General features: G+C 37.0%; 1 protein-coding gene across 6 annotated transcripts; it reads right to left on the minus strand.

The window, feature by feature from the left end:
- Positions 1 to 255: 255 nt before the first annotated feature.
- LOC148875767 (Pentatricopeptide repeat (PPR-like) superfamily protein) lies at positions 256 to 14,563 on the minus strand. 6 transcript variants are annotated; one of them, XM_088966751.1, is made up of 3 exons: positions 12,628 to 14,560; positions 12,427 to 12,521; positions 256 to 667 (listed from the first exon to the last, which is right to left on the minus strand). In XM_088966751.1, the coding sequence occupies exons 1-3, from the start codon at positions 14,534 to 14,536 to the stop codon at positions 539 to 541; spliced, it is 2,133 nt and encodes a 710-aa protein (XP_088822877.1). In that variant the 5' UTR covers positions 14,537 to 14,560; the 3' UTR covers positions 256 to 538. The 6 variants fall into 6 exon arrangements, with proteins under 6 accessions (XP_088822877.1, XP_088822883.1, XP_088822882.1 ...); XM_088966757.1 differs by having other exon boundaries at positions 256 to 790; XM_088966756.1 differs by having other exon boundaries at positions 256 to 627; positions 12,628 to 14,554.
- Positions 14,564 to 25,907: the final 11,344 nt, after the last annotated feature.

The following is a 25,907-nucleotide window of genomic DNA, read 5'->3' on the forward strand; positions in this document are numbered from 1 at the left end:
TTATTAAATGCTCCAACCATCTTATGCTCTAATACCTTCACTTTGATAAAAAAAATTAAACACAAAATTGTATCCAAAAAAATTAGATACAATAATGTTCTCTTTCCAGAGTACAAAAGTGTCAGAAAATACATTTTTACTCTGATAACCATTACTTTTTTACTATCAAACAAACGCTCATAAATACGAACCTGAGTACATAAATACCCCGATTCGGCATTTGTATCGCAAACAAACATTAACATCCAGTCCATGTGAGAAAAAACTCAACTAATTTGTTTCTGAAAAATGTAGAGTACAATACTTTTTTTTTATGTTTGGCACTTCCTTAGATACAAATACAATTTACCTTGGGAGAAGATATAACCGCTGATGTCTTCTCTATGATTCCTTCAATAAGATAAAAACTGTTACTCAATATTTTGCCAATTTAACCGCTGATATTTTAAAATACTGATCGTTAGCCCATTGAATAGAACACTTGGATCATGGATGGTCTGTGACATATTCCATTCAATAAGATAAAGCTGGTAATCTACTAAAGTCTGTGACAAGTGTTATGGAGAGTCAGCTGGATCCACTTCGAATCATGTTCTTTTTCTATTTCTTTCAGCAACTTCAGTTTTTCTTCATCAGGAGGGGCATGAACAGACAACAATTCAATTAACTGGAAGAATATATTATGCTGCCCATTAGAAAAAAAAGAAGGCAAAAATGTCCAGCAAAAACTTCCTATGGATATCAAGTAGGTTCACAAGATCCATAGCAGAAATCTTCTTAGAACCTATACCTAAGAAACCACAAGGCAAAAAGGAATAAAACCATCATAAGCTAATTCACCTTAGCAATAATCTCGTCCCACTACCAAGTCAGTTTACTATGGAAACCAAGTTAAACTTCAAATGTGAATCCTAACACATGCATACATGCATACACATTATGCTTAACATATCTAGAGTGTCTAAAGCACTTGTGAGTAGTGAGTTGTGCGGTATCATTTTATACTTGAAAAAAAAAACACATCTCTGTATAAGAGAAACAAATTGGGAATCCATTAATTTAGAATAAACCAGTTATTTAGAAAAAATTCATCGAATCTAGTTAAAGCCCAACTACTTACAGTTTCTGATTGCTAATAGACAAAAGTATGCATGTATGGTCAATTTTTCGATATAGAACAACTTATGGATTCTTTCTATGGTGGTTGAATGATGCCTAAGATGGTGAGTCAGGATGACATGATGATACCAAGCAGCTGCCCAAGATAAGTATTCAAACAACCAAAAGAATGGTATTAACAGTGATACAAAGAAAATAAAATACAGAAACTCAGGCTCTAGGAAATTCTTTTTTTTTCCTGTTTTAACTGGTCCATTGAACGGGGGGTTCCACCCCTCTTCTTCCTTCTACTTCTTTCTCAATGGCAGGGATTCAGTCAAAATGGTATCACAGTTTAGTCCTAGAACTGTTGAGATGGAGCATAGAATCTGTTCTTTCTAACCTAGTAGTCAGTAATAACTAAAAAGATCTATATGGGTTCTGAAGTTACATATCTTATGTGGTTGTGGTGGACAAGAAGGTTAACCATACTAGGTTGAATGGTTGAGTCTTGAATGATGGCGTCAAAATTCCAGTTATGATTAATTAAGTTACGCAAGTGTCTAAAAACTATCAAGTTTTTTTTTTTTTTTTGATGAATTAAAAACTAGCACAAGTTTACAACAACAAAGTCTTATACCAAGTATTATGGAATTGACTATACATATACTTGTAATCTTCATTGCCTTATCCCAATTATAAAACAGTATTTCCTTCTAGGAACTTCTCAACGTAGATAGCAGCAGTTCAAATACTGCTACACACCTAGAGTTTCCTTCCAAATACTGCTTGTAATAGCAGAATCTCATTTCAAGGCCTCAACTCTACATGGACTTCAAGAGCAAAAGCCTCCCACGCCTTCCAAATACTGCTACACACTTAAAGAGTTTCCTTATCTTTTGCTTCTTGGAGTTCTCATAGTACCTCAGTCTGAACTCTTTTAAGTAATTGCTTCATCCTATCTTGGAGTTATAGTATACTTGAGTGGCTCACTCTACCCTATTTATGTTACAAGGGGCCATAACTGGGAAAAAAAGGTTTTTCCTTCAGTAGATCATCTCTTATAAAACATGGGAGATGAGACAAAGAATAGTTGTCCATAACTCTGGGTGACTTAAATTTATGTATTTTTATCTGAGTAGAGGGTGTTCATGGATACCCATTTACTGACTGCTTTTCATCTTTTAATCTACTGTCCTTTTGCTAACCATATTTAGGAGTGGTTTTCCTCTCTGTTTGGATGCAGCTGGACTCCTGTTAATCTGGAATGATTCTTTAATTCTGACACTTTCAGGTGCTCTAAAAGAAGATGAAGGATTATGGGAAGGTGCACTAGAGCAGGAGCAGCAGTGTCTTGGACAATTTAGGAAGAAAGAAATCCAAGGATTTTTTATGACAAGGAAAGAAGCAAATAAACTCTAATCAAAGTGATAACTTTAAGGGTGGCATATTGGGTGAAAACATTAAAATTGTTTGCTGAGTTCAAGAAAGAAGATTTCTTCAGGTCATGGGGAACAATTGCTAACACTGCATCTAGAAAATCTATAACAAATGAGGTCTGGTCCTCTCTGGCTGCTGAATGGAAGAAATAAAATTTTGATGGTAGCTGTTTGGTAAATCCTGGCCCATCAGGTTTGGTGGGGTAATAAGGGAAGAGAATGGCAATATTTTAGCCAATGTTTTAAAACGTGGAGGCATGACGTGAGGTGTTGCAAGAGGCGTAAGCCTCCCGAACAACCTCCTTAAGAGGAGGGGGGTTAGGAGGAGGATGAAGAGGAAGGGGGAATCTCACTTTTTCTTTATTTTTAATAAAAATCTTTTATATTAAGAAGAATAAAGATGCATAACATTAGTTGAAAGGGGGGCTCTTGTTGAAGTGGAGAAAGATCCCCCTAACTCAAAAAAACAAATTGGGCTGCATCGAAAAGGGGGCAGGGGGCAAATCACTTTCTTTTCCCTTATCTTTTCTTCCCTTCCCTTTCCTTTTTTTTTTTTGTTCCTTTTCTCTTTTTTTCTTTTCGTTCCTTTTCTCTCTTTCTTTTTCCTTCCCTTCCCTTTCTTTTCCTTTCCTTTCCTTTCCTTTTTTCTTTTTTCTTTTTTTTTTCTGTCTTTTTATACCAGATGTGCATGCCTCTTGCACTTGAGGCGTATGCCTCAAAGGTGTCAGCGCCTGCACCTCTAGCATATGCCTTAGGCTCGCCTGGAGGTGCCTCCCATGCCTTTTAAAACACTGATTTTAGCCATGTACTCAGGTCCTATTCAGCATGGTGACGTGATGAGATCAGAAAAGATGGCAGCAGTGTATGGTGTTGAAAAAGCTAAAGCAATGTGCATTAACAGGCTGATTATTGAAGGGGACTCAAAGATTGTTGTATACTGGTTGAAGAAGAGAGGAGTAATATAGAAGCTAAGGAATGAGCTTAGGCGCTTCAAGCAAATATCTATAGACATGTTGATTCAAATTAGATGGGTTAGGAGATCAGCTAACAGCATGGCTGATAGACTAGCTAAACAAGGAATTCAAAGACAATCTATGTTCTGGGCTGTTTTGCAATTAGTGGAATATTTCTTTCGGGCTTCTTCTTCTGCCCACAACTTCTTGTTGTATATGCTTTTTTAATCTAATGAATAAATTCTGTATTGCTGATCAAAAAAAAAAGGACACCCATTTACACACATACCTGACCCCACTTGCAGGGTCATGTGGACATTCAATTCTGTAATTAGATTCTTTAGGTCTCAGAACTGTTAGAGTAATGTGCAAATCAGTACTTGGTATTTTCGTTTTCTTTTTTTTTTTTTTTTTTTTGTAGAGCTATTCTTGGTTTCCAGGTATCCAACATATTACTATATGAATCTTGTGGGATTCATCGATCCATTAGGGCTGCTAGTCAGGCTGGGTTAGGTCGGGTTGAGGCCAACCCTAGCCCAACCCTAAGTTCCAAACCCCCAACCCTAACTCTAACCCAACCCAACCTACCCAACCCTAACCATAAGCCTAACTAAATAGATCTTAACTCTACTTTCACTATATATATTTAATCCTATGTTTTATTAGTATTTGTTTGTTGATGTTTTTATTGGTTCTTTAAGTACAAAATTCAGAAACAAAAGTGTTTGAAATGACTATAGTTTATTATGAGTTATGACTTATAATAGATCTTTTTATGGGCAGCAAGCTATGGGTGGCAAACAACAGAGAGAAGATCAAGAATAAAATATTCAGATTTCAGAAAACATAAAATATGTTATTAAGGTTTTAGTATTTTCAAAAGGTGCATGTCTGGGTTGAAGTGCAAGGCACACCAGGCATGCGCCTTTTGAAAATGTTGCACCTAGGACCTAGCAAGGCGCATACCTTAAAATGTGCCTCGTCTGTGCGCCTAGGTGCACTTGAGGCACGCCTTTTAAATCACTGTGATGTACCAGAATTTTCAATTAATTTAAGCCATTAATGTGATGTACCAAATTAAATTAATTATTTTGGTTGTCTAAGTGATGCACTGGATTTTTCACATGGTAAACATGTGGAGACTTAGTAACTTGATGTATCTTATTAGTAAGTCCCCGTTGTATATTGTTTATACATCTTATTCTTCTTTTCTTTTTCAGCCCTATATGGGCATTCTTGTAATTGTACATATCTTTTAATATATAAGAGACTCTTTGCGGTGGGGGTCAACTATTCTTGACATCTCTAAGATTATTCTTGTTCTTTTCTCTATTCAGCCAAGAGTGCTGACATGGTATCAAAACAGGTTGCTCTCTGATCTATTTTCTCTCTCTCTCTTGAACTTCACTAGAAGCAGTAATCCTGTCATATTAGGGCTGTTTTGGTCAACCCTTTTCTGTTTAGTCTTCTTTGCGCAACCAGCAGGAGAGATTTCATTAGGTCTCTCTTGGGAGACATTGGTTCGAGGCCAAATTTTATATCTGGTGTCGCCTAGACCTGATCTATTTTCCCTACAAACAACATCTGATTTGGTGAAGTTTTCGAGGGAGTTCTGATCTTCTTGGGGCGGCAACACTGTACAGTTTCCTTTTTTGGACTGCAACAGCTTTGGACTTCAGATCTGGTGTCGCCTAGACCTGATCTATTCTACCTAGAAACAACATCTGATTTGGTGAAGTTTTCAAAGGAGTTCTGATCTTCTTCTTGGGGCAGCAACACTGTACAGTTTCACTTTTTGGACTGCAACATCTTTGGACTTCAGGCCTTCTACGTCAGCCTGCGATTTGAGTTTTTCTCTCCAGATTGAAGGGTTCTCTCAAGCTCTTCTTAACCCTACACTCAGTTTCTGCTTTGGAGATTTCTAAGGACTGTTTCGATTAACACAAGATACCTCCTTGATCTTGAAAAAGATGCCTGATGTGTTGGTAAATCACAGTTTTCTCTCAATTGGATGACTCGATTAACCTATAACCCTAGATCTGGTGTCGCCCTAGGGTTTTCTTGCTTCCCATTTGTTTGATTCAGACTTCAGATTCATATTTGAAAGGTTTAGGTGGCGTTTGATTACACTTTTTAGAGGTCTGAAACTGAAAATGCTATTTTTCAGACCTCACTCCTTGTTTGGTTGTACCTCTTAAACTGGGTCTGAAACTGATTTTCAGATCTGAAAATCATAGACCTTGGGCCAACTCTTAACGCGCTTAGACGCGTTTCAGAGCCGGCCCAATGTTCAAAATATCCTTATAATTTTTCATAAATGACCCAAGTTACCCCTGATAACCCAAAACCCAGAAAACCTAAACATTAGACCCCTCTCTCTCTCTCTCTCTCCCTGTCTTCGCTGCGTGTGCCGTTCATGGCGATCTGTTCCATTGAAATGGAAATGCTCCCAGCTCCCCTGGTTTGTACAGGTAGTGAGCAAGGAGGGACAAACCTCTGCCTTTAACTTGTTCAGTCTTCCCAAAGGAAAACTCTATAAGCTTCCCATGTCTTTTACAAGTTGTCATCAATGTTTTGGATCTGCTCACGGCTGGCTACTAGTCAATAGCGTTGACATTGAACAACCTACCTGTTCAATACCCTCACCAGAGTTCAGATCCGTCTTCCAGACCTGACAAACCCTAAAATCAGGAAACCGATCAACAAGGTCGACGATTGCTATTGTTGGGTACAGAAAGCAACTTTCTGCAAATTTCCTTGTTCTGATTCTGATAACGAAGACTTCGTAGTTGCCATGGCTGTGTCTGAGCCATTCAACCCTCATATGGCCATAGCAAGGATTCCATAGATGCTCTTGTGAGGAATAAGAGTTTGGTTTCCTCAGGACCTACAGACAAAGCGTGGGCATACATTGAAAATCCATATGAAGTGGGCATACATTGAAAATCCATATGAGACTTCATATGGAAAATTGTACGAAGGTATCTTATATTTCAATGACCAGTTTTACGCCTTCACCAACAATGGAGAACTTCTCCTCTATGACACAACGAAGGCAGTTAATTTTGCATCCGAACCGGTTCAGAAACAAATCATCTATGATTATGATCTGTGTATGAAATGGAATAGGTACTTCTTGGTTGAATCATTAGGAGAGCTGTTAATGGTAAAACAATATCGACCTTATGACCCAGTTAGTATGCTTTTCAAAACAAGAAAGTTTGAAGTGTACGGAATGGATTTTGGGAGTCGGTGGTGGGTGGAAGTAGAAGACCTCTGCAACCGAGTTTTGTTAAGAGGTGAGGATTAATGTTTGTCTCTATGGCCATCGGAATTGCCTTTTTGAAGTTGCAAAGGTAATTGCATCTACTTTGCTGATTCCCTGGTAACTGACAGATCAAGAGAACACCGGGTAAAATGGAATCGTGAAATGGATATCTACAATATGACGAATGGCATGTTAATTAGTAATTATTAATTTATTATTTTTTTATTTGTATTGTTTCAATATTATTTTGATGAAGTTGAAAATTATTTTTTATGAGATAGTGCAAATTGAATTCAACATTTCCAAATAGTATGTTTTAGGGGTAAAATAGTAAAATCAGTAAATTTCAGATGGTAAAAGGTTGATCCAACACAAACAAACTTATGGATTCAGATCCTCTGAAAAGTAGAAAAGCATCTATGCCTCTTTTCAGATTTCAGACACATTTAATATCTTTTTAACTTTTCAGATCTGAATTTTCAGATTTATCAAACGCCACCTTAGACTCGACATTCTTAAAACTTGCCTTTTTTGGACTGTCATCTTGAGTTCTTGATTGCTGAATTTGGTTTTCTATAATATCCTTGTGCCTGGACTGCTGTTTTCTTGCTGAAATGGCCTCTGATAGAGATGATATTATTCCTATAACACTGGAAGGATCAACCTATAGAATTAACACTGCTGTTGTAGCACATGGGAGTAAGAAATCTACTATTGATGGTTATTCTTTTGTTAAAGGTGATTCTCTGGCATCTATAGTTGAGGAAAACATTCGACAACTGATAACATCTGCTCTTTCTTCTATTGGCTTACCTAGTGAGTTTTTTGGCTATTGTGCTTCTCCTTCTCATATTTGGAGCATTGATTCTAGAGGTAACATTCTCATCTTTTCTCAAGATGAATGATTGATTCAGGACCGGAACACTGAAAAGGTGAAAGGGAAGGGGCACAGGTTGGGTCGTCTGTTTCAAACAGCAGCATCATCAGCTTATTTCAATTCCTCCACTTCTAGATCCTCTCTGAGTCATAGAAATAATGTTTGGGACTTATGGCATAAACGTTTGGATTATATACATGCTGAAACATTAAAATTTTTGTTTGATTCAAGACTTATTAAGAATATAGTTCCTTCCTTGCACACCTTTGATACATCTTGTGTTTCCTAATGCTTAAGAGTCGTACCTTACCATTTCCTCACATATCTGAGCATGTTACCTCTCCCTTCGAGCTTATACAATAGTGATATCAGGACTGCATCTGTCACTTCTCGACTTGGATACAAATATTTTTTGTCATTCATTGATGATTGTACCAGGTACACATGGATATACTTTCTTCGCCACAAATCTGAAGTGTTCCCAACATTTAAGTGCGTATTCTCCATTCGGATTCAGGGGGAGAATACACTAACGGAGATTTTTTATCCTATTTGAAGAACCATAAAATACAAGTGCAATGAAGTTGTCCAGATATTCCTCAGTAGAATGGTGTGGCCAAGCACAAGAATGGACATATCCTTACTGTTGTGAGGACATTATTGCAGGAGTCCCATACTCCACCTTCTTTTTGGGTAGAGGCAGCCAGTACAGTTGTGTTTTTTATCAACTATATTCCTTCCTCTATTCTTGGTAATATGTCTCCCTTTTAGAAGTTGTTTAGTCGTTCTCCAGATTTATCTATGCTTCATGTTTTTGGATGTGAGTGCTTTGTTCATCTTCCCTCTCATGAACGTTCTAAATTGTCTGCATAGTCTGTCATGTGTGCCCTTTGTGGGTTATAGTCCTGACCACAAAGGATTTCTTTGTTATGATCCCTCTATTCGTCGTGTTCGTATATCATGTAATGTTGTTTTCCTTTTTCCTTTTTTGCTGGAATTGGTAGACTGTTTGCACCATTTGTTTCTGTTTTTCCAAACTTTGATTCACAAGATGCTCCACCTCCTGCTCAGAAGGACCTTCCCGTCTTCTCTCGCAAGCGGTTACGTGCTCCAACCCGTGCGCCTGTGACTCTCCTTCCTCCCAATTCAGATCATCATCTTACCACTACTCTTGTAAGTGATACCTCTACTTCAAACACTCTTCACACTTCTGTTCCTCTTCGTCATTCTACTTGTATATCTAGACCTCCTGACCGCTATGGTTTTCCTTTAAACCATAGCTCTTTGTCTATTGTCCTATCCTCCATAGATGTTCCTCGCTCCTACCAAGAAGCTAATAGTAGCCCTCATTGGAAGGAAGCCATGGATGCAAAGATTCATGCTTTACATGAGAATGACACTTGGGACCTTGTGTCTGCTCTTCCAAATGCAACCATTGTTGGGAGTCGTTGGGTTTACAACATCAAGTTGAAATCTGATGGATCTCTTGATCGATACAAGGCACGTTTAGTTGCCTAGGGATATAGTTAAGAGTATGGTATCGACTATGAAGAAACATTTTCTCCTGTTGTAAAGATCACCACAGTCCATGTTCTTTTAGTAGTGTCCGCCGCTCAATCTTGGACCATATGCCAACTTGATGTGAAGAATACCTTTCTTCGTGGTCAGTTGAAGGAGACGGCCTACATGAAGCCTCCTCCTAGATATTGTAGTGATTCTTCTTTAGTATGTCACCTCAAAAAATCTCTATATGGTTTAAAACAAGCTCCCCGGGCATGGTTTGAACGCTTTCACGATGTTGTAGTTGTTGTTGGATATAGCCAAAGTTATTTTGATCACTCTCTCTTTGTTAGGCGACGGTCTCAGGGTATTACCATTCTCCTACTGCATGTTGATGACATGTTGTTGATTGGGAATGATGTTGAGGGCATTTGTGAATTGAAACTATTACTTCATAATTCCTTTCACAAGAAGGACTTGGGCCCTCTCACCTATTTCCTGGGACTGGAAGTACATCGTAGTGATCAAGGGTATTCTGTTTGTCAGCAGAAGTATGCCTTTGACCTTGTTAAACATGTTGGTCTTAATGATAAAAAGCATGTTGATACACCTATGGAGCTAAATCTTAAGTTATCTAAATCTAAAGGTCCATTACTTCCCAATGCTGCTTTGTATGCCCAGCTTGTGAGGTCCCTCATTTATCTCACTATGACTCAGCCTAATCTTTTTCATGCTGCTCAGGTTGTTAGTCAATTTGTTTATGCTCCTCGTCAGCCTCATATGGTTGTTGTTCATCCCACCATTCAATATGTTAGAAGCACAACTTCTCAGGGACTGTTCATCGGACCTAGACTCCTCTAGCGTCTCGTGCGGCACTTGGGCAGCAGTTGTTGCTCCACAAGTAAGCCTTCCCTACTTAGAGCACTCTCCTGGCTCTTGAGACCAAGTAGCTCACCAACTCGTCTCTCACACTAAGGCACACACTTAGGCAACAAAGGCACAAAGCACACAAGGAAAGAGAGATGGAGAACTCAAAGGAACTTTTAGTATTGCTCAAGAGAGGAATACAACACTTGATTGCTTCATTGAATGCAAATGAGAGAGGGGGTCCCCTTTTAATAGGCACTTCCACCTCCTTAAAAAATTTCTCTAGAACTATGTACACTTGGCATCATCTAGAAGCACCTCTAGAACATCCTACCTTCTATACTCTTCTAGGGGATGCCTTCTCCATAAGATACAAGAACACTCTAGAGGAAGTCTAGATTGCTCCCAACCCCACTAGGTTGTTCCACACAAACCCGGATTGTTCCACAAGGTTCTAGAGAGTTCCACCAACATCTAGACCCTTCTACATGCATGGAGAACACTCCAAAACACCCTAGAACGCTCCAGAACACCCCAAAAACATGCAGAATTGGCTAGAAGCCTCAAGAAACATCTAGAAAACCTCTAGCCCAGCAACCCATTGTGTCACCCCGTGACAATATGCTGATGCATATTGGGCTGGTTGTCTAGACACTTGTAGGTCAACTTCTGGGTGTTGTGTTTTTATGGGTAAGAACCAAAAGTCTCCAAGCCTTCCATTGAAGCAAAGTTTAGGGCCATGTCTTCGATTTGTAGTGAGATTGTTTGGTTACGATCTCTCTTTATTGATCTTGGCATTCAGCTTCCTACTCCTAGTCCTCTCTATGTAGACAATACGAGGTTTACCAAGATTGCATCTAACCCTGTCTTCCATGAGAGGACCAAGCACATTCAGGTGGACTGCCACTTTATCCAAGATCTTTTCACTACTGGATCTATATCGCTTCCTCATGTAGCCTCGGATATGCAGATTACTGATATCTTCACCAAAGCTATGACTAGAGTTCGACACCTCTTTCTTATAGGCAAACTGATGCTTATGTCTAGGCATCAATTTGAGGGGGAGTGTGGAGACTCTGTAACTTGATGTATCTTATTAGTATAGCCCCTGTTGTATATTACTTATACATCTTATTCTTCTCTTCTCTTTCAGCCCTATATAGGCATTCTTGTAATTGTACATATCTTTTGATATATAAGAGACTCTTTGAGGTGGGGGTCGATTATTCTTGACACCTCTAAGATTATTCTTGTTCTTTTCTCTATTCAGCCAATAGTGTTGACAAAACATAGAAGTTCTGCCATTAAATGAAATCAAACATCACTACTACATCTGAATTCTCTGTAGACAACTACTTTCTCCACTAGTTTATTCATTATTCCATTGGTCCACTTATCTTCACCATTTCCTCCAATCTCAACCATTAGAATGACCTCCTAGGATTATTTTGTTAAACTTAACCACCCAAATGGCATACCAAGATATCAGCTACTACTACCATCCCAATGTTGCCTCCACCATTGCCCATGGACCCCCATCTCCACCATTCTCATCAACACCTTCTCCATCATTTCCATTCTCTTAACAATATTAATGTTAAATTGCTCCTACAGAGAAAGAGAATGACATTGTGGAGGTGAATAACAGAATATCAACCTAATAGGATAAATGTTACTGCTGCCCAGTTTGAGTTTGAGCCAATCAATAGAATAAGCTTAAAAACCCCATTTAATTGAGATGCAAAATTTGTCAGAACTTCTCATCCTTTGAATTAAACTAGATCTCAAAAAAGGGTTATAACTTTCAATAAGAATTGGTTTTCAAGAAAAGTGACCCAGTACAGAATACCCATGAGTATACTTTCTTTTACTATATATCAGTATTTCTTATATCGGATGGATTGTGCTTTTTTGACTACATATAAAGTCTGAACTTAGGACAAGCTGTATATACAGAGGATTAAGACCCACACTTGGCTGAGACCAGTTTAATTTGATTATCATAAGCATCAAAATCTGGAATTTGAAAATTCTGGTACATCCTTGGATGAGCAAGATTGATCCACTACTCTAGAAGACTGATTTAATGGCCTAAGGCTTTAGCAAACTACTCAAGAAATTATCTGTTTTCAAGGGGCTTTAAAACAAGTCTCCCTTGACAAAACTAAATATAAACAAACAAATGCCAAAGTAGAAACTCATTCCTAATTAAGTTTATTTGAATTGCAGTAAATCATAGGAATCATAAGATTTATGAATCAAATTGCAGAATTCAAACAAGAATTATAAGATTTTTGCAAAAAAGGATTTTCAGACATAAGATTCAAATCGTATCATAAATCATAAGATTTTAACAACATTAATGGGAATACATAGTTTATACCAAAGCTCTCAATTTAACTGATAAATAGCCAAATGGTGTACCTGAAGCAATTTAACAGGACAAGCTTTAATGGCCATGATTCCCCTCAGCATGCTAGTAATCCTCCATGTGTTTGACACCACCCTCAATTGCTCAACTGTCCAAGAGCATACGGAATTTCACTCGCCTTTTAATGCTACCCCATCTGTCATAACCTATACCAATCTTACTATGCATCAACTTCATGGCCAAGTTGGCATTACCTGCTTTTCTCAAGGCATTGATTAGAAGTGTACGAACTCTTCCTGGTATCTCTCTACCTCTATCAACAATTCCATCGGCCAACTTGCAGGCTTGCTCAACACGGCCTGCTTTACATAGCACATTGATCATATCCTCAAAAGCTGTTTCAGGAATAACTCCCATGGGTGCTAGCTCATCCAATATCTTACAAGCCCTGGCAACCTTGCCAGAAAGACAAAGCCCTGTTGAAAGAGCTCTGAAAGAAGCAGGGGTAGGTGTGATACCCTTATCTATCATCATCTCCCACAACTTCAGTGCCTCCTCATTTCTATGTTCTCTGAACAATCCACTGATGAGGATTGTGTATGTATATACTGTCTGATCACAACCTTCATCCTCCATTTTCCTAAAAAGAGCCAATGCTTCATCAATCTTTCCAGATTTGGTGTAGGCATCAATAAGTGCATTATAGCAGTATGAATCCTGTGTGCATCCTTTCTCAACCATCTCTTCAAAAAGCTTCTCTGCTTCATCCACTCTCCCAGCTTTTCCTAGGCCATCAAGAAGACTAGAATAAAGTACAGCATTAACCACCATCCCTTTCTCTCTATAAAAGTTGAAATACCCCATTGCCTTCTCCAACTCCCCAGCCTTGCATAATCCATTAACAATGACTCCATATGTGACCTCATCTGGTTCAAATCCTTCATCCTTCATTCTATCAAAGAGCCTCATCGCCTCGTCCCTGTTCCCACTCTTTGCAAAGGAATCAATTAAAGCAGTATAAATTGCCACATTTGCTTTACAACCCTTCCTAGCCATATTTCCAAAAACAGTATATCCTTCAGCAGGTCTACCATCCTTGGAGAGCCCTCCAATCACTAAACTATAAGCATGAGGAGGGATTTCCAACCCCTTCTCTTCCATTTCATGATATAGACCCAGACATGAATCAAAGTCCCCCTCTGAATAGCACGACTGGATCAAAGTTAGATAAGTAATCTTATCAGGGTCAATATTTTTCACCTCCATCTCTCTGAATTTTTCCATTGCTTTACGAGTATTCCCTGTCCTATAATACCCTTTAATCATTGTATTATAGGTCACTACATCAGGCCGAATTTTTCCAGCTTCCATAGACTCGAAAACCCTCTCTGCAGATTCAACAAACATGGAATTCACCAATCCATCCATCAAAAAGTTATATGTAAACAAGGTCGGCTCAATTCCATTCTCTTTCATTCGACGCCAAGCCCACAATAGTTCCTCAACCATTCCCAAAACTCCGAAGTTTTTGATAAGAGAATGCGATGCGGGCGTGCTCATTACGAATTCCCTGTCCCTCATTTCGGCGAATAAATACCGAATCTTCTCGGAATCGCCCAATGAAGATAAAGCATCAATCAGCGAAACGAACGATTCGAGTTTATGCGAGTAATTCTTCTGCTTACCAGCCCAATGAAAGAATCGAAAAGCAAGGTCAGGCTTTTCACTAAGCTCAGTATACCTTAAGACATAAGCTACAAAGTTGGGCGATAACTTGATTAAAAACTTCCGGCAATAATCATCCAAATTGGACTCCATGTTCGAAGAGCCGTCGAGTAAAGAAACAATACGATTGATCCAAGGCGAAGGTTCCATATTCTTAATGTTTACGACGAGATCAGAAACATCAATCAAGGGTTCTATCCATTCACGAGGCGGAAGGGAGGTAGAAACGCACCTCGAATTATGGAAGTAATACGAAATTGAACCGCGCTGCGACGATTCTGGTAGTACGAGCAGAAGCCTATGAGACCTGCCATTGTTGTGAAGAGTGGTAGGCCTAGTGTTGTTAAGCAAGACGGAGAGCTCATGGAGGCCTAGCTTGTCTGCAAAATGAGAGTTCGGAGGAGAAAGAGAGACAAATCTGACGACGGTTTTTCTCATCAGTCCACCGCATGTTTCTCCTCTCGCAATGTCTTTGACTTTTAGTGCACAAACGATATAAAGTTTCGGTTTGGGGTGTTCATTATACGGTCCAGACCGTCAACCGAATCGGACCAAACCGATCAGAAAATACCTTATATATTAAAATATATAATATTATAACATAACATATAATAAAATAAAGGGAAAATTGCATTAGTACATGTACTTTGGCTCTAGTAACATTTTGATCCTGAACTTTAAAACATGCCAATTTAATATCTAAACTTTCAAAACATATCATAACTAGCAGTTAAGTGACATGTAAAAGGACATAAATGTCCTTCGAGTGTCATCTAATTTTCTCTATTAACCATTTCTATCATTGGTTCTAATACGTGGAAGATGCCATCAAAAAACTGTTCAGAGAACGTCATACTCAATTTATTTTGTCAAAAAACCAATTTCATAGAGGAGTAATTTATTAAAAAACCATTTGATAGATCAATATTGCTCTGGTTTAATATTGATTCTTAAGGACGAAGACAATGAACAGTGTCTTATTTTGAAGGATAATGTTGACATTTATAAGAGTTTTAAGTGGCACATGTCATCACATGATAGAGATAACAATAAGGACTAAATTGGCATGTTTTGAAAATTTAGGTATTGGATTGACACGTTTTAAAGTTCGGAGACCAAAGTGAGATTAAACCCAAAATACAAGATACTAATATGCAATTTTCTCTAAAATTAAACTCTCAAAACACTCTTATTCTAACGATTGATGCTTACGTAGCATACCTATTATAATGATTCAATGATTTTATGATGACTAAAAAGACAATATTTATTATTTATACAAGCATATAAATTATTCGGGCTTTCTAATTCGATTAAGCCTGATAGAATGACCCAAACAACAAACTATAATAGCCTAAGAAATTCTCAGACCATATTTTATCAATTTCGTGTGACATCTTCTTTAAATCACATTGAATTGAATCATGGACACCCCGACATTTTTAGTTTTTATGCAATGTTAGTGTTTTCTGTATTTTCTTGGTTTCTTTTAATATTTTCCTCTTTTTCTTTGTTGCATTTTCTATAATTTTCAGTTTTTCTATGCTTTGTTGAATTTTCTTAATTTCCTTCTTTTTTCCATTATTTTTATTTTTTATTATTTATCTTTTATTAATAATAATAATAATTATTATTATTATTATTATTATTTGCAAAATGGTCTAATAAAATCAGATAAAGACAGGATGGGGTTTTAGAAAATGTTTAAACATGCACATAAGAGTGATACAAAAATCTTCTGTAAAGTTAACCGATGGGTAAGGGTGCCAATGGACCATCTAGTCCAAAATCAATTTTGGACGGACTAATAAGATACATTGGATTGGATCAATCTGGTCCAAAATATTTATTAGATTGGATTGGACTTGGTCTGTCCATAATAAATTTATATTAGGTTGGGCTAGATTAAGCTAATATACTGGTCCATTGATATAAGATAAGAATCCGAACATATTGAATGGTCCAAACATTGAATTGGACCAATCCAAAATGGTCTAAGATATTCATTTGATTAGATTAGATTGGACCTAGTCCATTTATAATAGACTCACATTGGATTGGATCGGATTGGACCAAACCTAGTTATAATGACAGGATATTAACATTGGGGGCAAAGTTCCTCAAACCTAATTATAATTGGGTTAAAGCCCAATAGAATCAAAGAATGGTCCAAAGTTCCTCAAACCGTAACAAAATGGTTTGGTTTCCATTACAAAATGATGTGGTTTGGTTAGGGAATTTCTAAAACTGTAATTTCTTGTTTGGTCTGAAATCTTCTCTAATGGCACCAAACTGGACCATGAACGCCCCTACATGCACATGTGTGTCCATGTTTGATAGTGCACGTGCATCTCCCACCCACCATCCCCTTTGATTTCACATTTAATGTGTGAAGTGCAGATGCACATGCATCACACGACTCGAAATCAAACTGAAAGTGCCAAGACCCAACCCAAACCCGATCCATCAACCCGTTTGCCAGGTCTAATTGTTTGATTCAAGTTGTAGTGTTGTTTTATTGTTAGGCTATGTTTGGGAGATCTTAAAAATAATAAGTGCTTATTTGGGTTAGGACCACACCATTAAGCACCTATTGGTGTTTGAAAAATAAGCCCGAAATAAGTGCTTATTTTAAAAAATAAGGACTTATTTTTTAAGCCCAAATTTTCAGCTTTTATTTAAGTGCTTATACAATAATCCCTTATTCAAATTTTTCTTCCAAAATTATCCCTAGTTGAATTTTAAAATACTACTTATAAAACTATCCCTGGTTGAATTTTAAAATACCACTTATAAAACTATCCCTAGTTCAATTTTATAAAAATACTTTCATAAAAATTATTTTTATAAAAATACTTTCATAAAAGTACTTTTATAAAAGTGCTTTTATAAAAATGATTTTATTAAAGTACTTTCATAAAAGTACTTATATAAAAGTGCTTTCGTAAAATATGAAAGAAAGTGAAGGACAAAATAGTCACAAATGTTTACTTAAGTGCTTATCGGAGAAAAAGACTACCAAACACTCAATATGAAATAAGTGTTTATTTTTTAAAATAAACACTTGAAAAAATTGTGTCAAATGCAAAGAAGTGCTTATTTGAATAAACAACTGTTTTTAAATACTTATTCAATAAGCATTTATTTTTTACATAAACATGACCTTAGTATTGACATCTGTTTGTTTCTCGGCCTATTATACATGGTGTTTGGAAGCATGGGGGCTTTTTGGGTCCGATTTTCAAGAAAAAATGCCTATGCTTCCAAGACCCATTTTTCACAAAAAAATGCTTCTGCCGCGTAGGCACTGAGCAACACTATGCTGTTTGGTAAGGTGATTTTCATCACTGTTTTTCATGTATATGTTGATAGGTAAGCACCCCATAAAATACACATCAGTCAACTGTTGGAGGAAACGGTTCATCGATGCATCGGTAGGATCTCAATTTTCAAAACATGCCCGATTTTTTAATAATCGACTGAACCAAACAATGAAATACATGGGCGTTTATTGAAAATCGAACATTTATTGTAAATCGGACGTGGCACCACTATGCGTTTATTGTAAATCGGATGTGGCACCGTTTTTTTTTTTTTGAAAAATGGCCACGATTCTAAGCATCCCCATAGTGTCTACGTCTCGTCTTAGTTTTAATTTTCGCCTTGTCTTTCTATTTCTAGCTATTTGATCTTCTATATGTAACATGTGGGATTGGTTAATACATATTTGTGAGAAGACATTTTGAGTTGGTCAATAATACAAGTTATCTTTTCTAACTGCATATTAATGTTAAATTTGATATTTCATTTATAAATGCCAACAATCAAGATCATGCATGCATTTTTTTTTTTTATTTGAAATGAGTATCTTACATGATCTGATAGACACATTTCTCAAAAATATGGATTGACCAAGTCCAACTCCAAATGTTACGTGTAGAAATGGTAATGATATAAAAGAACACCTCAATAGCCTTAGAAATCTATTCTCAACAGTGCTTTTCGCATTAGTGTTAAGGGTATTTATGTCATTTTATATAAAAATATTTTGATAACTAATTACCCCATCTTACGTGGACGCATGTACAAACAGCAAGGATCAAAATTTTGATATGTATGGAACTGTATTAGTTGATATATATTATATTGGAAGCCTTTAAATACGCTCTTAGAAGGGATGTTTCAGGGTTTAATCCGATTCAGGGATTAGAGTGACCCCTCTGAACTAGATTTATTAAAAAACAGGGGAACAAGAACTGATACAGCCCAATACGCCCTTACCAGCGTATCCGGCTGTATGGATATTTTGAACCTTGATCGGCAGTGGTTAGTTAGGTTAGTGTAGATCTTAAATTCCATTAGCCTGCAGAGTAGGATTAGCATTAATTCCTGACAACATAGTGTTAAGCAAACAGAAATTAAGAGGAGAGATTTGCTGAGAAAGATGGTCAATGACCGAATTCATTGGTGACCCATATTTATACTACAAAGTAAAGAAGAATTAGAGTTCAACACAAAATTAGATTAAAGAGAAAACACGAGTTCTAATAGAATTCAACAGCCAAATTTATTTTATCTTTATCTTATCGTATAAATTATGATTCAAGTTGGAGATCTGGGTCGACTTGATGCAAGTCTTCCAATGTGTTATCCTTACCATGGATAGTGTTGATTGTTTAAGTAAGCATGCAAATCATCTAACTGTTGAACCGTTCAAACTGACAATTACGCAGGTTGGTGTCCCACTCGGTTTTTAAAAGAAACAGCTCGTGAATCATCATGACATGGATATTCCAAAGACAACTTAAAAGATCAAATATATGTAAATTTAATAGATTAACCTACAATTTTTTTTTTTTAAGCCATAAGTCACTTTCATTTGAACCATGTCATAGGGTGAGAGGATGCCGAACCACAGGGTGGGCTTGCTCATGGGCCACCCTGTTACAGGGTCGAGATGTATAAGTGAGCACATGGAGAAAAGGAATTCCCATAGAAGATCTCTGCAATTTAGAGAAGTGATCTGTGTCATCTCCATGAGGGGCCCAAACCCCAAAGTTGGAGGAGATAGTATTGACTGCCAGTTCTGAAAATCACTTTCAACAACGAATTACTCGAGTGACAAGCTTTCTTTTTGTTGGGCCCAGCCCATTATGGAATATTGACCCATGTTATAGCCCATTCTCCTTTAGCCCACTGTTTTTGTTTTTTAAAAAGAAAAACAAAAAACTAAGGTTACATCTTTTTGCGAACGACGCGTTCAGAGAGAGAAAAAGAGAAAAATCGAAATACTGTGCAGATTTCTCAATGCGCAGAGTTCATCAAACGGCTGGAACTTTTTGATCCACCGCCCAATCGAGCTGAAATTGCGATAGTAAGTGGAAGATTCATTTTTACTCATTCTTAACGGTCAGATCTTTGATCGGAGCTCTGAATCGCCGGTTATTTGAGGTCGAACAGAAGCAATTCGTAGTTAGTCGGGAAAAGAAAATATCTCACGGCAGTCTTCATTAATTACTCTGATCAAGGGCCATTTGTGGTCCGATTTGGCTGAAATTTAGTGAGATTGTTTGAAACTCAAAGGCCTACGATCTGAACGGTGAATATCTGATTTGGAGCAATGAAGGTCTCCATGTTGTGGCCTGAACAGTAGCTGCGTTTGTGAATTTTCTGACTATTTTTTTCTCAGCTTTTGGTATTCTCCTGTGAATGTTTGAGAATCTGTATTTGCCCTAAGTTTGTGAGCATATTGTGGTGTTTGAGTTGCTGTAATTGTTACCTCAAGTTATTAGTGGAGATTTTTGGTTGGGTCTCCTTGGCCCTGTGGTTTTTACCCTTCATATTGGAGGGGTTTTCCATGTTAAATATCATGTTTCTCTTTGCTTGGCTTATGATTGTTTTTGTTGATATCTTGCTTAGAATTGTGCTAGCTGAATATCTACAATTTTTTTTTGGAGAGAAATAGTTTGTGGATAAACTTAGTTTTTTCCCAACAAAGCGGTGTCAGAGTCAGGTTATTTGTTTGTGGATTTGTTTAATTGCATTATAGAGCCCAATTATGGTATAATGATTAGTTTGAATGTCACCAATTACCACAAGTGGAGAGGAAAAATGAAGGATCTACTATTTGTGAAAAAATTACATTTACCAATTTTTGCTACTCAAAAACCTAAAAAGAAATCTGATGAAGAATGGGTTTTTGAGCATGAGATGGTTTGTGGTTTTATTCGACAATGGGTAGATGATAATGTTTTGAATCATATTGCTAATGATTCACATGCCAAAACCTTGTGGGATAAGCTTGAGACTTTCTATGCCTCTAAATCTGGGAACAATAAATTATTTATGTTGAAACATGCTATGAATTTGAGGTACAAGGAAGGTACTCCTATTTCCAATCACATAAGTGAATTTCAGGGGTGTTTTGATCAATTGTCCGACATGGGTATTAAATTTGAAGGTGAAATTTTGTGACTTTGGTTGCTTAATACTCTATTTGACTCTTGGAAAAATTTGCGCGTGACTTTGTCCAGTTCTGCTCCTGGTGGTGTAGTGACATTGGAATATGTAAAATCTGTTGTTTTGAATGAAGAAGTCAGACAACGAACTCAACAAGCATCGTCTTCTCAATCAGAGGTTTTGATTACTGAAAATAGGGGGAGAAGCAATGATAGAGACCAAGGACAAGGTAGCAAAGGTAAAAGTAAGGCTAGAAGCAAATCAAGGTTCAAGTACAAAAACCTTGAATGCAACTATTGGGGTAAAAAGGGACATATCAAATGATTTTGTTTTCAGCTGAAAAATGACAATAAAGGTAATAAAGGTAAGTAACAAAATAAAGATGACAATGATGATCGTGTTACCACCACCACTGCAAGTGTTCTTGTGATTGTCTATAATGAGAATTTGATTAATGTTGCTTGTTATGAGACAAGTTGGGTTTTTAATAGTGGTGCCTGTTTTCATGTTACATCAAGAAAAGATTTTTTCACATCATGTACTCTAGGTGATTATGGGGTTTTAAAGATGGGTAATAATGGTTTGTCAAAGGTGATTGGCATTGGCACTATTTGTCTAGAAACAAGTAATGAGACTGAATTGATTTTGAAAAATGTCATACATGCACCAGACATTCGTTCGCATCTGATTTCTACCAATGTTCTTGATGATGATGGTTATGTTAATACCTTTGGTAATGGACAGTGGAAACTCTCTAAAGGTTCTTTGGTTGTGACATGTGGAAAGAAATGCTCTGGCCTGTACTGGACCAAGACTTCAGTTTCCATTGATGGTGTGAATGCAGTTGAATGTGATAACCCATCAATGTTATGGCACAAGAGACTTAGCCACATCAGTGAGAAGGGACTTGATTGTTTGGCCAGGAAGGATCTACTTTCAGGTTTGAAAGGTGCAATGTTAGAAAAGTGTGCTCATTGCTTGGCTAGGAGACAAAATAGAGTCTCTTTCAAGAGCCATCATCCCTCTAGGAAATCAGAGTTGCTTGAGTTGGTGCATTCAGATCTCTGTGGTCCGATGAAGATAAAAACATTTGGTGGTGCACTTTATTTTGTTACTTTTATTGATGATCATTCAAAGAAACTTTGGGTTTATGTCTTGAAGAGTAAAGACCAGGTACTTGGTGTCTTTAAGTAGTTTTAAGCTTTTGTTGAGAGGGAAACAAAGAAGAAACTGAAATATATTCGCATTGATAATGGTGGTGAATATTATGGACCATTTGATGAGTACTGTAGGCAGTAGGGCATTAGACACCAGAAGACGCCCCCTAAGACTCCTCAGCTTAATGGCCTGGCAGAGAGGATGAACAGGACGTTGATGGAGAGAGTTAGATGTTTGCTTTCAGAAGCAAAGTTGTTTGGATCTTTTTGGGGTGAGGCTTTATATACTGCTACACATGTTATTAATTTATCTCCTGTTGTTGCTTTGCAAGCTAATGTTGCTGACAGGGTGTGGTACGGAAAAGATGTATCCTATGACCACTTACGTGTCTTTAGCTATAAAGCATTTGTGCATGTACCAAAAGATGAAAGGTCCAAGTTAGATGTCAAGACAAAACAATGTATCTTCATTAGCTATGGTCATGATGAATTTGGCTATAGATTGTACGATCCAATTAAAAAGAAGCTTGTAAGAAGTCGTGGTGTTATTTTTATTGAGGATTAGACCATTAAGGATATTGATAAGGTAGAAAAATCAGAGTCTTCGAGTACTGATGGGTTGATTGATCTTAATGCAGTTCCTGAGACACATATGCCCAGTGTAGTTGAGTTTGGTAATCATGATGGTGGTCAGAATCATATTCATGATGATTTGGTTGAAGATAATGATGATGATGTTGCTAACAATATTGATGCTTCTGCCCGTGCTGCTATTAGAGAACCCGTTGCCCCACTTAGAAGGTCTTTTAGACAATATACTCCCTCTACTCGCTATTTGTTTAATGAATATGTGCTTCTCACTAATGGGGGAGAACCTGATTGCTACAAAGAGGCTATGGAGTCTAAGCACAAGAAAGAATGGGTTGACGCTATGAATGATGATATGAAATCTTTGGTTGACAACTATACTTTTGAGTTGGTCAAGTTGCCTAAAGACAGGAAAGCTTTGCAAAATCGGTAGGTTTACAGGTTAAAGACTGAGAATAATACTTCTAATCCACGATACAAAGCTAGATTAGTTGTCAAAGGCTATCGTAAAAAAAAAGGGAATTGACTTTGATGAGATTTTCTCGCTTGTTGTCAAAATGTCTTCTATCCGAGTTGTTCTTGGTTTGGCAGCCAACCTTGATTTAGAGGTTGAGCAGATGGATGTAAAAATTGCTTTCCTTCATGATGATTTGAAGGAGGAAGTTTATATGGAGCAACTAGAAGGTTTCGTGGTGAAGGATAAAGAAGACTATGTCTGCAGATTGAAGAAAAATCTATATGGGTTGAAACAAGCCCTGAGGAAATGGTAGAAGAAGTTTAAGTCTGTTATGATCCAATAGGGATTCAAGAAGACAACCTCAGACCATTGTGTTTTTGTGCAGAAGTTTTCTGATAATGACTTCATCATTTTATTGCTCTATGTTGATGACATGTTGATTGTTGGTCATAACTGTTCCAAAATTGATAGGTTGAAAAATGAGCTTAGTAAGTCTTTTGCAATGAAAGACTTGGGACCAACAAAACATATACTTGGCATGTAGATTACTCGTGACAAAGAGGCCAAGAAGTTGTGGTTATCTCAAGAGAAGTATATTGAGAAAATACTTAAGCGGTTTCATATGGATAAAGGTAAAGTGGTAAATACACATCTTGCTTTACACTTTAAGCTTAGTACTAGACAAGCTCCTTCTAGTGATAAAGAAAAAGGAAAAATGCAACGTATTCCTTATACATCTGTAGTGGGAAGTTTAATGTATGCAATAGTTTGCACAAGGCCTGATATAGCTCATGCAGTTGGTGTTGTTAGTTGTTTTCTATCAAATCTAGGTAGAGAACATTGGACTGCTGTGAAGTGGATATTGAGATATTTTCAGGGTACTTCTAGTTTAAAACTCTGTTTTGAAATTGAAAAATCTATTCTTTGCAGTTATACTGATTTAGACATGGTTAGAGAGAGAAAAAGAGAAAAATCAAAATACTGTGCAGATTTCTCAGTGTGCAGAGTTCATCAAACGGCTGAAACTTTCCGATCCACTGCCCGATCGAGCTAAAATTGGGATAGTAAGTGGAGGATTCATTTTTCCTCATTCTGAACGGTCAGATTTTTTATCGGAGCTTTGAATTGCTGGTTATTTGAGGTCGGACAGAAGCAACTCGTAGTTGGTCGGGAAAGAAAACATCTCGTGGTATTCTTCATCAATTACTCTGATCAAGGGTCATTTGTGATCCGATTTGGCTGAAATTTGGTGAGATTGTTCAAAACTCACAGACCTACGATCTGAATGGTGAAGATCTGATTTGGAATAGTGAAGGTCTCCATGTTGTGGCTTAAACAGTAGCCACGTTTGTGAGTTTTTCTGATTGTTCTTTTCTCTGCTTTTGGTATTCTCGTGTGTATGCTTGAGAATCTGTATTTGCTCTAAGTTTGTGAGCATATTGTGGTATTTGAGTTGCTGTAATTGTTACCTCAAGTTATTAGTGGAGATTTTTGGTTGGGTCTCCTTGGGCCCGTGGTTCACGTTAGAGGGGTTTTTCACGTTAAATATCGTGTCTCTCTTTGCTTGGCTTATGATTGTTTTTATTGATATCTTGTTTGGAATTGTGCTAGCTGAATATTTACAAATTTTTTTTTTGGGAGAAAAATAATTTGTGAATAAACTTAATTTCTTCCCAACACTTTTAATCCAAACCCCTCCGGTATTGCTATCATTTCTGCTTCTGCTTCAATTGGATCATCGCAGGTTACTGTTGTCATCTAATAATCAATCCAATGGATGCAAAGTTATCCTTCCACTAGCATTCGTTTTCAAGTATTGTGGTGGTGGCTTAGACGATTTCTAAGGCGGCCATACATACTTCACATAATCACATGTGCCATGCATAGAATAGCTTTAGACAAAAAATATAACATTAATTACAAGAAAACCAGGATGCCTCTATATATTATTAACCATCTCACCAAACAGCTAAGAATCAGTCTGGATTCTGGATTCAATTATTAATTGCGATTCAAACCATAGCCAAAGGCAACATATTCGGTTCGGTCGCTTTAGCTCTATCGGGTTGGACCAACCCATCGAGAGCTCTATTTAGCATTTGCAGTCCCAAGTTTGATCAAATAATCCCAACCCATCGAGAGCTCATTATCGTTATTTATTTTGGAGCAAAATGCTCAATATTCATTAGAAAAAGGCAAAATGCCCTAATATGTGGAAATTTATGCTACAAGAATGAACTCTGAATACGCATCCCCTTTATTAGTATGTGTTCCCATTATGCCACCAAGTCCCACAAATTTAAAGGGGTCAAGGATCCACCATTTTACTACATTTTTAAACCCGCCTCAACTTACTAATTATATAATTAAATGATGATTTTAACAAAAAGTTTGAGAGGGCCAAGGACCCAATCAGTATACTTGGCTCCGCCCCTTCTTCACGGTGTTTCAGTTTCTCAGAAGCTGCTGCATAAAAGTCGCTCTCAAATGGACACTAAATAAATGGTGCCTCAAATCAGGAAAAATTTTTCATGGGAGGGTTGATGCCAGACAGAATTATTTTGAAAAATATTATGTGTTGTAGTAATTATTTTCAACATGTTAATTTTATTTGAATATAGACTGTGTAATAGAGCAGCCCATCTTATTGCTTAGAAAGTTAAAAGGTTTATTTGCTAATTAGGAGGTTATGTGGTTTAGTGAACCTCCTTTTGTTTCAAGGTTCTTAATTATCAGTGATTATAATTCTGTTTTCTTTTCGTTGTAAGAGGTTTGTTTAACCATAAAAAAAAAAAAAAAAGAAAAAAGATGGGATTCCTGTGAGGGATTAGGACCTTTACCAAATACTAATTGTCAATAGTTGCAAATAATCTAATTGAAGTTCTATATGATTTTGGAAGTAATAGTTTTGGTTTATATAGACAAACAAAATATAACCTTAACCATCCCCAAAAGACAAAAATTACGTAGGGACGAGATAGTCGTTTCTTATTGTATTTAAAATGACCAATTAACTTATATATAAAATAATTGTATATAAATATAAATATATTAAATTTATCAAGTATAAATTTTATATAATTATACGTAATTATACAACATATATATTCTTCCGAGAAAGTAGAACACAATCCACTGTTAGAGAAAA

This window comes from Nelumbo lutea, chromosome 1, assembly GCF_056320005.1.
Source record: "Nelumbo lutea isolate HS-2025 chromosome 1, American lotus-T2T, whole genome shotgun sequence".
Classification (NCBI taxonomy): domain Eukaryota; kingdom Viridiplantae; phylum Streptophyta; class Magnoliopsida; order Proteales; family Nelumbonaceae; genus Nelumbo; species Nelumbo lutea.

Excerpts from the sequence above, each read along its gene's own strand:
- LOC148875767 (XM_088966751.1), bottom strand. The coding sequence starts at position 14,536 with ATGAGAAAAACCGTCGTCAGATTTGTCTCTCTTTCTCCTCCGAACTCT. Across the intron at positions 12,522-12,627 it reads CAATGCCTTGAGAAAAGCAG|TTGAGCAATTGAGGGTGGTG; the intron begins GTAATGCCAACT and ends GCTCTTGGACAG. Across the intron at positions 668-12,426 it reads GTCCTGTTAAATTGCTTCAG|TTAATTGAATTGTTGTCTGT; the intron begins GTACACCATTTG and ends ATATTCTTCCAG.